At 33.0% G+C, this 14432-nt stretch overlaps 1 protein-coding gene across 2 annotated transcripts; it reads left to right on the top strand.

Annotated features, from left to right (window-relative positions):
• The first annotated feature begins 1757 nt into the window (after positions 1-1757).
• On the top strand, positions 1758-13851 carry LOC126976307 (maternal protein exuperantia). 2 transcript variants are annotated; one of them, XM_050824586.1, is made up of 10 exons: positions 1758-1925; positions 3816-3980; positions 5113-5265; positions 5371-5513; positions 5688-5893; positions 6418-6553; positions 9138-9286; positions 9564-9703; positions 10095-10188; positions 12370-13851. In XM_050824586.1, exons 2-10 carry the CDS (start codon positions 3828-3830, stop codon positions 12411-12413), a joined length of 1218 nt encoding a protein of 405 aa, XP_050680543.1. In that variant the 5' UTR covers positions 1758-1925; positions 3816-3827; the 3' UTR covers positions 12414-13851. The 2 variants fall into 2 exon arrangements, with proteins under 2 accessions (XP_050680543.1, XP_050680544.1); XM_050824587.1 differs by having other exon boundaries at positions 1761-1925; positions 3819-3980.
• The last annotated feature ends 581 nt before the right edge of the window (positions 13852-14432 follow it).

Consider the following 14432-nt stretch of genomic DNA (forward strand, 5'->3'; position numbering starts at 1 on the left):
TCCTGGAGACGGCGAAGCCGGCCGTGCTCTTTTTAACCGAGACCCAGATATCCTCTCTGATTCATCTTACCTTTCATACCCTGGGTATAATAATTTGGAACACACCTTTATAAGGTGGGCTGGCGTGTGCGTTTACGTCAGGGAGGATGTCTGTTCTCGACGCCTGAGTTTTCTTGGAGGACAGAACCTATCCATCATATGGCTGCGTGTAGACTGCGACGACCATCCGCGAATATACGCATGCCTGTATAGGTCCCATAGCAGTAACGCAGAGACTGACCGGCTCATCGAACACATCCAAATGGACTATGCCCTTGAATGTTATGGTCTAACTTTTAAAACAAATTTAGATAAATTAGAGTCATTCCAAATTAGGTTCCTAAAACTAGTTGTTGATAAAAAAAAAACTAAATTTAAATGTAAAAATAACTATAAAAAACTATTCAAAATATGTAAAATACTGCCGGTAGCCATAAAACATAAATATTTCCTTCTGACTAAACATCATGGTACTCGGGAGCATAGTCTATCGCTGGTAAGTCACAACCATAACACTAGGATAATATCCACGGGCGAATATTATGAACCTAGGGTCAGTAATTATTATGGTGATTGAACTATTAAAAATCGTCATCACTATTTACTTAACTGCTTGCCCGAGGATATTAGAAACGAACCTAAGAAAATTAAATTTAAAGATATGATAAAAAAATATCTATTGGAAAGTATTTATTGCTAAAATGTTTATTTCTTGTTACATAATATCCTATAGCTATTATTATAATAAAGTGAGACTGTACGATCCCCCAGTCAAACCTTTGGAGGCTTTGGAGGACAATGTATATTTATCAAAATGTATAATATATATATATATATATTGTTGCGTAGCAACCCTTCGAAGTATATGACGAGAGTTGTCAAACTTCAAGACATTGTTAATTTCAACAGCTCCGTCAGCAATACTCGTAGCTCAGCGGAAAAGTGTTTACTTTAGACGCTGTAGACCCGGGTTCGATAAACCTACCAGTGAATGGATTTTTTTGGGTTTTGTAAAGTTAAAGGAAATTTCTAGTAAGTTCAGGATCAAATCGAACAGAAAAAAAGGGATGGAAAATGTATAAGTAGGATAAAAATAGTTAAAAGAATTTTCTAGTACAATTTAAATTTAAAGATGGAATGGGAGAATCATTTTGAAAATAGAACGGATCCGGGGGTATATAAGCCGTACTAAGCGTGGCCTACGGCAGTTCTAGTTCTGACTCGAAAGTGTAAAGAAGAAAAAGAAGAAAAGAAGAAGTAGTGAAAAGTGGAAGTGTTCCAAGAAGAAGAAGTAGAAGAGACTTAGTGTTCGGTGCGGTGTGACGCGTTGAAGGTACCGCCGCCCACAAGAGGAACAGCGGCAGACCGGCGAAGTGCAAGTTCAGAAAAAGTGAACGCAAATAAAGACTCGTTCCTACAAGCGGAGTATTATTTCCAATCCCTGACCCACTCCCGTGTCAATATATATATATATATATATATAGCATAATTCTAATTTGTAACTAATGGTTTGCTGCGTTGGCCCTGTAATATTTGTATTCTTTTTCAACTTTTGGCAGCTGAATTCATGAATGCAAAAATATTTTAATAGCATTCAAAGATTTTACTTGTTTTCTTCTTTTATCTTATAAAGTTGATCATATCATAGAGTATCTTCTTGATATTCGAGAATACTTTTTTCTCATCTGTAAGATCTTTTGCCTATACTCTATAGTCTATACTCAATAATTGCTTTTTTCCGATTACGGCACACGTGCCGACTGCCGACAGCTTATTATTTGTCATATTTTTAAACATATTTCTGTTTTGCAGAACAAGTTGCAACATAAAGCCTGGCTTTGAAGAAAATTAAATCCTTGTAAGCTTTTTAAACTACAAACGTAAATGTAAGTTTCTTCCAGTATTATTTTGACACAATGGGGTGGGGCAAAATGTCTTTGATATTTAACGCCACGTGTTCTAAATATTACATTTTTGTTATAATGATAAATGGGAATAATAACATGTATGACTAATATAATGTTCCATTTATAAGCTAGTTTGGTGACCTAGTATTTTGCTTATTACATGTCGATTTGACTTCATCGATCTTTTGTTATTGCATTTTATGTGATGTTATGTATCTATGGTTAGCGGCATGAATGTTTTCTGTTTTTGTTCTATATATGCAGGCGACGGTCATGATTGAGGCTCACTTGAAGTCAGGTAATCATCGCACTTCTCAAATCTCAAAAAAATAAATAAAACGATTCTAGCCAAATATATCGAAATAAATAGCATACGAGTTGTCTGAAAAAATATTGGTGATTTTCGTGTTTCCCATAACCATCCATTCGAATCCAAACGATCTATAGATCTCATATAGCTAAATGTATTTGTAGGTTTTTTTAATACACAATTAATGGTTTCACATAACATGTATTATGTTAGAATTGTTTTAAGAAACATCACAAAAATCCTTTAAAAATAAGTATTTATCAAAAGTATCCTTTGCCAAAAAGACACTTGTCTAAATTATAAAGTTATAAACATAGAAATTCATAAAAAATACCAAGACAAAAAACTTTTTGGAAGCTTTTCTCAGAGCTGTACGGCACAGCTAAAATCCATATTATTCTATTTAAAAAAAATGTGTAATACTTAAAATTACCCTTTAATAAGTACGGAATACACTTAGTATTCCTGATAGTTTTTCATTTGAAAAGTATCCACCAATAGGAAGGAAAATTAAATTAATAATTTGGCATGAACAAAACTGCTGTTCAAAAATTTTAAGGGCTCAGATGGTTTGTTTTAGTTTTTCAATTTTGCCACAACTATTTCCTGTCATTAGCAACCTTCTAATTAAAACATAAAAAGTATTTGCACTTTACTGCTTCTCAACAGAAAAAAGGGCTGCTGAGGTATTCATCAAGCTGGCATACTACTCTAAAAATCTCCCACACAATATATATTGTGCTCCCATTCCTTCCACATAAAATACAAACATCCATAGTTCAAGCTTAGTTTGTGACTTGCAATAAATGGTTTATTATTTTTATGCAATGGAGCTGGTGATTACCTTGCATACCTTGCATCAAGTGTACAAGGAATAAGCATGAATAAGTACACAGCTTAAACAGTTGATACAACTTATATGGTAATGGTATCTTGCTGCAGCATGTTACTATAGTCCGAGCTTCTAATCCAAACACCTCTAGAAGCTGAACACCCTACTCACAAAATATATTCCTTGAATAGGCTGACCAAGTAGACAAAAAATGATTTTATGTAAAAGTGTGACAAAGATTTTTATTTATCATTAAATACCCCCTGACAAAATAAAATATATGAGCTATATGTTTGATATAAGATGACATAAACTCTTGACAAGGTTAGGAGTTAATATAACATATATATATATATCATATAAATTGGTAGGTTGACTACCCCTAGAACTTGATCTATTATTTAATATTTGATATTGTTTTTAATCAAATTATAACATTAGAGTAAAGTGATGTTTTTTTTGTATAAAGAAATGTGTTTTAACAACAGTTCGTTGATGGTGAATAATTCTGAATACTTGTTCATCCTTGCAGTAAATAGATGTTTAAGAAAGTGGACATTTTCTTGGGTACCCAATTTATTTAAAGCTTGACATACTCCTGATGGATATTTGTTCCAAAATTATTAAGATGTTATTTAAATAATGTTTTTTAATTCTTGTAGCTGTCACTGTGGTGTTATAATTATTAAATGAAATGTGTACTCTCTTAATAATTGTATAATTTCAGTAGATTTTGTACATGGAGATGGTGTCTGAGACTAAGCAAAATGGAAGTGACGCACCAACAGAGGTGTTGCCAGCGCTGGCTGAGAAGCCAGCCGGCCTGCCCCCAGGCAACTATACTTTGGTTGGTTGGGACATGGACACAACTGGACGTAGGCTAATTGATGAGGTATATACTTAAATTACCCATATAAAAATATAATCTATGCATATAATAAAATTGTAACAAAGTGTTATAGTTGTTAACTGTACATTGAATATTTTTTTTAAACAATACTTGCTGTTTGTTCTACAAACAATACCAAATTCCATAAGTACTTGTAAGTTTTCGTTGTCTGTATATTTTTGGGTTAAAAGGTAAAAACATTCAGTAGTTTTCAAGATTTCAACTTTTGCATCAATATTAATATGAGATCAGGACAACATGTAGGGTACTATTGTCACTTTAGATTTAGACATACACTATGAGTGTCCACACACTGCAAATTATTTATATTTTAATTGTTTATATATTAAAATTAATTATTCAGCTGATGTTAATTGATATTCCCTGTCCATTATAATCCAGCACTGCGGTGTTGTACTCATCACCTTGAGACATAACATGTTATATCCCTAAATGTTGTCACTGCTCTATGTGAGATATGAAAAGGCATTTATTTTCTCAAAATTGATTCCTTTAGAATTCTTTTTGATGTCATTTCTAATATACTATTACCACTTAGGAAACAAATGGCGCTCTGAGAGAGAAGAAGGGGCGCAAAACACTCTCCCAGCATTCTTTTTTTGCGCTCTTTTCAATAAAAATATACAATATTGTACAGTCATTTCTTTCGCTATAAAATAATCGGATAATAGGATTTACGACAGTCATTTTTTATAAAACATTTAAATTTATTTAAAGAGAATGCCTGAGTGGCTGGGACTTTATAGTGTATATATTTACGCTTAAAGCTATTTATGTATCTTATGAAACCTTCTAGAATTAGTTACAAGCAATCCCTTATTTCTAGTGTTATAATAATGAAAATCACTATTAAGAGCAATTTTCATTATATATTATTTTTTTGATTTTGCAATTTTGAGAAGCAGCAAAAGAAAAATTTGTTTAAAACACTTATTAACTTTTCTGAATCATGTGTTATTGGTTCCGGAGCAATATTTAACTGTTTAATTACTACAAACAAAGCAAGGGAACATATTAAGTTTTGTTTATTGACAAGAGCCTTTATTCATGAGAACATTCTCATGAATAAAAGCTTAAATTAATTTTATTATAATATGAATTTCAAAACTTTCAGATATGTCAATTAGCAGCATACACACCAAAACAAACATACTCGCAATACATAATGCCATATGGTGACCTCAACCCTGGTGCGAGAAGGAGACACAATGTACGAGTTGTGACAGTTGGCAGGTATCGCATGCTTAAGGATACTGTTACTCATAAGGTGAGTGGTTTTCCCTTATGGTGTTTATAAATAATTCTACATAATAAGTCTATATTAATGGTATACACCTCATAAATCGTCATTTTAATGTTTTATTTATTTTAGATACTTAAAACCAAGTCTGAAATATCAGCTTTGTCAGATTTCTTGGAATGGCTGGAGAAGGAGAAAGGTGATGGAAGTATTATTCTCATATACCATGAGCCTAGAAGACTTAGTCCCACAATGCTTTTAGAAGCACTCTCACGGTGAGGTTCTTTTAAAACTAACAAAATTAATGTTATGCCACAATAATTTACTGCTTACTTTTGTGTTTTAAATCCATTATTGAAGCAAAATCCTCTTAGGTAGTTTACAGTAAGCTGTATAGTATATTTCTTAAATAATAAATGTCCTAACAATCATTTTTAATTTTGTTTCAGCCATAACTTTTTGGATCGGTTCAAGAAAATAGTGGCTGGTTTTGCAGACAGCTATGCTCTTGCGGCAGAAAAATGCAAATCTACAGTAAAGTCTGTGTCTCTCCGAGTGTTAGCTCGAGTACTTCTGGATGCCGATACACTCTCAGTGGACAGTGCACTTGATAGAGCAACTGCTGCTTATAGAATTGTGGAACATTTATCTCAAAGTGAGTTGTTTTATTTCTTCTGGTGTTATAATATTGTAATTATTATTATGGGTACTCAAATTATATATATTTTATTAATTTGATGCCAGTATGTCGATCCACTTTCACTGACCATGATTCATGTAATTCGATCTAAATATGGGCATCAAATTAATAAAATATATACCATTAGTACCTGTCATAATAATTACTATGTTAAAAGTTTTGCGATGATAAATGTTTAAAGACATAATATTCTTGTGTTATTTATAATAATACTGACATGTAAAGGGATGTATATGTATGATTCACCTAAGATTGACAAATACTTTCTCATGTTAAAATTTTCAAAATATTTTTTGAAATACCTGTGAGTGTGAACTATAATTAAATATTTGATTGAAATTAATTCTTAAACATACTTTAAATTGTTATATTAGTATTTGGTGGTAAAGTAGATGCCTTTGGTTCTGTTATTGTTATAACTGTATCATTGTGCCGTGCTCACATTTCTCAAGACCACTAGTGTTAATTATAATCATCAGGTGAACAGCAAGAAGTGGGAGGTGCTGGTGAAGGTTCCACAGCCAGCAAAGACATGGTAGAGACAGCATGCGCATGGGCTCGACCAGTGCATACAGAACTAGAGGTCTTAGACAATCTCAAGAAACTTTTAGAAAGGTTTGTTTTAGTATATTTTAAATTTTACTTAACAAGAGTGACAGTGTCCTCATTCATGTATTTTTTTATTGGATTCCTTCAGTTCAGTTCACATCCTGTGTGCCAGTATTGAAGCCTTTCTTGAATTTCTTCTATTGTATTCTTCAGATGTGGCATTGCTTTAGCGAGGGTGGTCCTTTTCGAACTTAACCTACCATGACCAATATATTTATTATTATACCCTGTATATTATGAATATAATGTATTTTAATTTTATAAACAGTGCTGAACGAAATTTAACAGTGGGAGGCTCCTTTGTACAGGATGCCGGCTAGATTATGTGTACCACAACGGCGCCTATTTCTGCCGTGAAGCAATGATTTACAAGAATCCTGAGCGGCACTCCATTGTAGTGGGTAGGGCAGGGTAGGGCATATCAATTACCATCAGCTGAACGTCCTGCTCGTCTCGTCCCTTATATAAAAAAAAGTAATATGCCTGTAGCAATATTTTTTATTATAATTTTAGTTTGAGGAAGAAATAAATATTTGAAAAGTGCAAGTAATCCTGAGAAATTCAAATGACGCTGTTTTAATAAAAAACATTGTCTTCATGCTACGTTTTCGGAGTTTAATATTATGCTTTTACCAGATATCTAACCCATGCAAATACTTCGCAAGCACTAAACGGACAGATTCTGTACCCGCGCATCATAAAATCGTCTTTGGGCGTTATCCAATTATTAACAAATCAACAGATCACACTGTTAATTTTTACCATCTTTTTGGAAAATGACTAAATACAATACAAAAAATACAATTTAAAAACAATACATATGAAAAATAGAGTTTTAGTCAATAGAGCAACTAGAAGCTCACTGGTATTTGAATGATTAAATTTAATAAAGGTTTACCTAACCATCCACTAGTGAAGCACTCTAGATAACACACAATATATTGATTACACCATAAGGGGGGGTTACACCATCTTCTATTCCTGTAAATACACTAGTCTTGCATTCAGTAGACAAGTTATGATCCCAGAAAATGTACAAAACAAATGTGTTACGAAATTTAAAAGAATTGTTAAAAAACGTTTGTGTGGTAAAGGTTACTATAGCATAAACGATTTTCTTAATGACACCACGAACTGGGAATAAAGCGAAACCCTCAGGCTCTTTAATTATAAATTTTTATTGTACGATATCACATTGTAATCCATATTTTTATGTAGAAAAAAAGCCCGTTGAGTTTGCGCCCATTCTTCTCAGGTCTGAGGCAGTCTCTTTTGAATGTGTGGTTTTTGATGTTCAATAAGTGATTTTGAATCCTACTTTGAATAAAAATATTTGAATTTGAATTTATGCATATGCATCAACCTTGTATACATTTTAGGGTCTTTTTTTAAATTAGACTAATGCTTCTTTCCATTTTCAAATAAAACTAATTGTTTTATAAATGGCCAGTCCAGAAACATTCATAATGACCCACAAATTATATAATACATAGAATAATACATACGCTATACTGGCACGCGCGCCTTCACGACGGGTACTTACCACTTCTCGTGTTTGTTCTTCTACCGTTCATTTCCCAAAAGGTCATTCCTGTAATATTTACATTGCTCAATCAGTATGCGCTTATTTGTAGAATTAGTAATCAAAGTACTAATTCCATCATTGAGAAAGAGAGACACAATCCGTTGGTGAAGTTTCTTATTTTGCTTTTTGTTGAGGGCCACATCGAACACGAATAATATTATGTTATATCAACACCTTGATAATACTTGATGGCTAAATTGGTAAATAATCATCATCAGAAACATCATGTGCAGGGCTTGCATATCCATCTAAATCATGATTGACATCATCTTCTATGTCCGAATTTTAGATCTAGACTTCAACGTAATCAGAATTTTCGTCATTTGATCACGGAGTTCCGTCTACCACGTCTTCATCTTCCTCCAACAGCCATTATCGGGTCTAAAATAGAAAAAAATAACAATTACATAGCATAGAAGTATGATCAATGGGTTATTCCATTGAATTGAATATCATTTATTACTAAGATGCTATAAATATACAATAGAACAAGAGTAACATTGTTAACATATAGTAAAAAATACTCACGCCAACAGTCGCGCGGATGACATGCGTCCTTCACCCACAATTTCGAACTACTCCTGACTCATCCAAGCCACTCCAGCATATGGCCGTTACTGATATCACGAAGCGTATCATAGGCATTACTAAACTCAGTGCCAGCTAATTGTTCCCATATAAAAAACAAAAAACTCCGCAAGTTTAATCAGCTTGGATGACATATATCATCCGCGCGACCACTCTAGGGTTAAACACTACCATATTATCAACTAAAATAAATGGAATTTTCCTACTACTTACATACATAGTTACATACATATTTCGTCCGTCATATGCAATTTTTTTAGTGCACATACATATTGTGGTAATTTGATGTTTGATGCCATACAAGTTAACTACATTTTATACTTTACAATGCTCTGACAACTTTAGTATAAAACTAAATATTAACTATCAATGTTGATAAAAACATTGTTTATTTATAATATTATCAAATAATTTCAGACAGAACACTTTTCGACCGATATTTGCTCCACTTCTGCATCTAGCTCGGCCTGAACGTAGACGCGTCACTCACCTCCGGCGCATGCTCGCTGATGCTGGGCTGCTCTACGAACACCTGCAGCAGGCCTGGGAGGAGCAACGTTTGACTGGTAGGTATTAAATAACCGGTTGCAAAAACTGAGTCATATCTTAAGTTGTCTATCAATGTGTCAAAGCCCTTATTCATGAAAAAGGTAGGTAACACAGTGAATGCATATAAAACATGGAAGCAGTCTTTTCAAACTATCTACCGTTGATTATTAGCACTAAAAATTATAAAGAAGAGCATATGCTTGTTTGTTTTTTACTTTTTTTTATTTTATTTATTGTATGTATAACACAACCAACCAATATATCAAACTAATTATAATGTACATGGATTGGCAGGCTTGGAGAAACAATTAGCAGCTCTGTCAACTAAAGCCAAAGAAGAAGATATGAAAGAGTTGATAGAAATCTTAGACTGCCACTTTGACCCAGCCAAAGAACCGAAGGGACTCAAGCCTAGAATTAACAACAAAAACAGGGTAATATATAAATTTATTTTATTGGTTGCGTCATGTGTGTGTCACTCCATGTTTTAGGCACGCACAAATTCCACACTATCATTCAATTCAAGGAGCTGCCAGCTAAGTCCAATGTTTCCATTACTCTTAGTACTACTATTTAATAATAGTTAAAGTATCCTTACAAATGGAGAAGAATAATAAGAAAAATTTATTATTGAACTATTTGATTCAGGCTTTCATAAGGTTGTATTTACATTTGATAATTACTATTAATATATTATGTACATGAAGAATACATTTTATTCGCCATAAACTGATTTGACTGTAGTTTAATGTATGGGGGCAAAAGCATGTTTCAACTTCAATAAATATAGATTAGAAAATGTTAAGAGTTTTTAATTTGTTACAGGCGGTAGGCGAGGGCGAGGAAGGCGCAGGAGACGGTGAAGGGAGCAGCAGCAACTCTCAAACACCGGAACACAATTCTCCCGCCAAGACTAACAGTGAGTCTATTGCACTACTTAACAAATTACAAATAATGGCTCACCCATATATTACGTAACACGAATTTCTTGCTTTTTGACTCCTCCCTATTTTTTTTTGTTAGGAGACTTCCTCCTATATCATTATATAAATTATAATTCTTCTGTATGTGTGTTGACAGTCAACTCCTGCTAAAAGGCTGGGCCGATTTTAATGAAATTGTCTGTGTTAACACAAGTGGATTCGAGGATGGTTTAGATTCACAATTGAACTACCTCCGAAATGGCTGGACCGATTTTGATGATTTTTAGAGTGTTCCAGTGAATTTGAGATTGGTTTAGATTCGACATATAATTCTCCTTCGTATGTTAGTGATCTCCTTCTAACATCTAGACCGATTTTTCAAATTTAACAGGTGTATACATGATCGGGTCCGCTAGTATGTATTCCAGAGGAAAGGGTTCTTTGAGACCCTTTTTTGCCCAATAAAAGTAGTTAATAGTGGTATAATATTCAAAATACTATGGAGGTAATGTCAAGTGTGGCTGTAGGTTGACTGTTTATGACATGTGATATAATGAAAATCGTTTATAGTAACAGTAGTTTTACTTTCCTTTTCTAGTTGTATCTCCATTAGGGTAGTTTTTACATGTCCAAATATAGACCTGATATGATAGGATATCGTAAGAGATTGAAAGAGGGGAAGGCAACTTAAAAGGTATGAGGATGATGGTGTAATCTGAAGGAGACCTATGTCCAAGGATAACCTGGACAGGACTTAGATGCTGAGTGATTGTTAATAAAATGTTAATAATAGTTAAGTAAATAAAATTCAGTAAGTAATTAGCAAAGAGTATGTAATAAGTAGTACAAGTGCAGAAAGATAACTCTGCTTGAACCAGAAGCATGCCTCGACCTAGATTTGTACACGTCTTCTTAGGTATTAAACAATAACTAGTATATATATTATAGAAGTATATAAACAATAACAAACAATTTATTGCGGCCGGCTCTTGGTCTAAATACAAAAAAACGAAACACAAGCCAGTGGGCTCCGTTTGCACTGGATGCTGGCTAGTTTATGGGTACCATTAGCTTTTTCTGCCGTGAAGCAGTAATGTGAACATTATTGTGTTTCGGTCTGAAGGGCGCCGTAGCTAGTGAAATTACTGGGTAATTGAGACTTTACATCTCATGTCTCAAGGTGACGAGCGTAATTATTGTAGTGCCGCTCTGAATTTTTGAGTTTTTCAAAAATCCTGAGCGGCACTGCATTGTATACCATTACATTGCCTTGCCCATGCAAGGCGTATCAATTACCATCAGCTGAACGTTCTGCTCAACTCGTCCCTTATTTTCATTAAAAAAAATGAACTTACTTAGTTGATGTAATAAATAGGTATCATGAATGGAAACATCATAATATATTATTATTATCACTAAATTTGTTTCCGTGTTTTCACGAAGCTTAAAAAATTTAAATTAGGATAGTTGTGCAACCATCAATAAGCTTTGCTTTTTTTATTCTCTTTTTATTTCTCCATTTTTAAAAGATCGGTTGGATAGGTAAAGTAGGAGACGATCAATGCTCGCGCGTGAGTCACTGCTCCTCGTGAGTCCTACTGGATAGTCACGCTAGCGTGGCCGCCGCGCGTTCATACGATTTCAATACATACCTAATTCATTATATTAGAATAAGATATTTTTATTTAGTTTAGTCAATAATAATATAGATACACTAACGCAAATTATCTTGCCCCAAACTCGGCATAGCCTGTACTATAGGTGAAAGACAACAATATATTTAATACAATATACTTACTTAAACATACATAAATACAAATAAACATCCATGACTCGGAAACAAACTTTAATATTCATAATATAAATTATTGCACCTACCGGGGTTCGAACACGGGACCTCTATAGATCAGTAGGCATGGTCACTAACCACTGTGCTATAGGGGTTGTCTTAATAATAATAATATTTTTTTTTATATTCTTAATACTTCACTGATAGGAACATTTTTCTTTGGTTATAAGTTACTTCAAACTTGGCCATAGAATTTTAATTATGATAGATTAGATATTCTATTTGATTTAAAAATAAATATGTCTGACCCTATAAACTGAAAAGTATAATTATAAATTTAATATTTTCAACCAAATTCTGTGAATATAATTTGTACTTTTTTTTTCAGATGTAACATCAAATGATGAAGGCCAGGAGGTAGCTGCTAACTAACTATTGTCTGCGATATAGCTTATTATCACATTACTATTATTTAGTGTTCGGCCATAGAATGTGAGAAAAACCATTTATTCATATTATACAAGTAGGTGTAAGCCCTCAGAGGAAGAAATATTAATTATGTTTTGTGTGCACTGGTCAACAACTCACAACAGTTTATTTATTTTTATTTAACTCTTAAAATAAAACTAATATCGCTTTCTAATCTGTTATAGAATTGAGTGCCTTAGCAACTCAGGATGTAAGATATAACGTTTTTATAATTGTGGGCTGACTAATATTTGTTGGGCTGACAAAAGTGGTACAATGTATACTGCTAGTAGCTAAAAAGAGCGCATAATAGAGAATTTGTAATTAATGTTGATCAACATTAGTAGTTAAAATTTAGTTACATTTAATTGTAGTTAAAATATTTTTGTTGTTGTGATATAACTGACACTGTAGTAGAAGTTGAGTCACTCAAGAGAGTGGGTTCTCATCCCAAAGCGAGCATTGCCTATGATCATTATTATCTTTGATATCTCTTGTTGCTGCTACAAACTAGTGGAGCAAGTCCTCAAGGGTAGTATCTATGGTAAAAGTTCAACTAATATGTATGTCTTCTATTCAGGAGATCTATATCTGTTAAATATTTTTTGAACAAAAATAGTTCATAGCACTTTCTCTTTAGTGGAAGTAAATGTTTGGGATTTGATTTACTTTCTAGTTCATTTGAAATTGTTGTGCAATATTACACATATTGGTGATGTAAGTGAGACTGTGTCCAATTATATGTGTATTATAGACCTAATTAGTCGGCTGATCAGCCCTAGTTAGCCTGTGACACTTATCTAATATTAGTCAGCCCAGTACTAGTTTATATATATGTGAAAGTTTGTGTTGGTGGAGATGAGATTTTTGTTGTTTTATAGCCATTTTTGGCTTTTTTGCTGATCGTAAGGGTTTGTGCAAAATATGTCTTAACAAGACAATGTGTTAAGCCTTATAGAAAAATAAAGTGCAATATAGTACTTTTTTACTATAAAAGATAGTTAGTTTTATTTATTGAAAGTGCAATGTGCTGAGTGAAGGGTGGGATTGATTTTGGTCCTCCTTCGAATATTTATTTACTTTAATATTTTTTTAATGCTGAAATGCATTTTCTGTAAAACTTATGTTTTCCACAATCACCATTGGTTATGTGTTTGAAATGCTTTGGGATTTATTAACTTCTTGCTTACACTTTTTTAAATTATATTAAAGTTGGTTTATCGGAATGAATATACATAACTGATGGTGTAACATTTTTTTTCTATTTTTCAGAAGTAACACAATACTACCGAAGTGTGTACTTTACATATTATACTTACATGTACTTTAGTTTAACATAGACTGTACATATTATTTAATTTTCTTATTTTGTTCAGATCTCTAATAAATATGTAAGTCTAAAGTGTGTTTTATTGATATCCTAACAAGCTATTAACCGAGACATTGTGTTGGATGATTGCAGCGCGTTATTTTAAAAAAATGGTTACACATTGGGTGTAAAAGATATCAAACATCTCAATGAAGATAGAAACTTTTAATAATTATAAACAAAAAATCAATAAAGTATGTTAAATACTGGCAAGGAATATATAATAGTACAAGCACGGGTCTCATTTCGCAAATTCAATTAAAGAAATAGGGACTTTTTCAGTCAAACAATAAGGTGTAATTCAGATCGTTACTAACCTACATTTTTATTCACCTAGAAATTGCCTCTCTTTCTATCGCGTGACCCTTACCTCTTCTGACGACATTAGGGTTGACTCCTTTACCGAAAACTGTACCTACCTAGAATAAGGTCATCTTATAAAAATAACTCAGTTTTTTCTATAATATAAATAGGTATGTAATCGTAATTTAAAATTAATATTCTTTTGTTGTCAAACCTACATTAGCTGCAGATAGTAATGTATACTTTGGAAGATCATGACATAGTCAAACCTACTTATAGTATCTAGCACAGAGTACCTTTGTATGGAACGC

The sequence above is a fragment of the Leptidea sinapis genome, chromosome 40, assembly GCF_905404315.1.
Source record: "Leptidea sinapis chromosome 40, ilLepSina1.1, whole genome shotgun sequence".
NCBI classification, from domain to species: Eukaryota; Metazoa; Arthropoda; class Insecta; order Lepidoptera; family Pieridae; genus Leptidea; species Leptidea sinapis.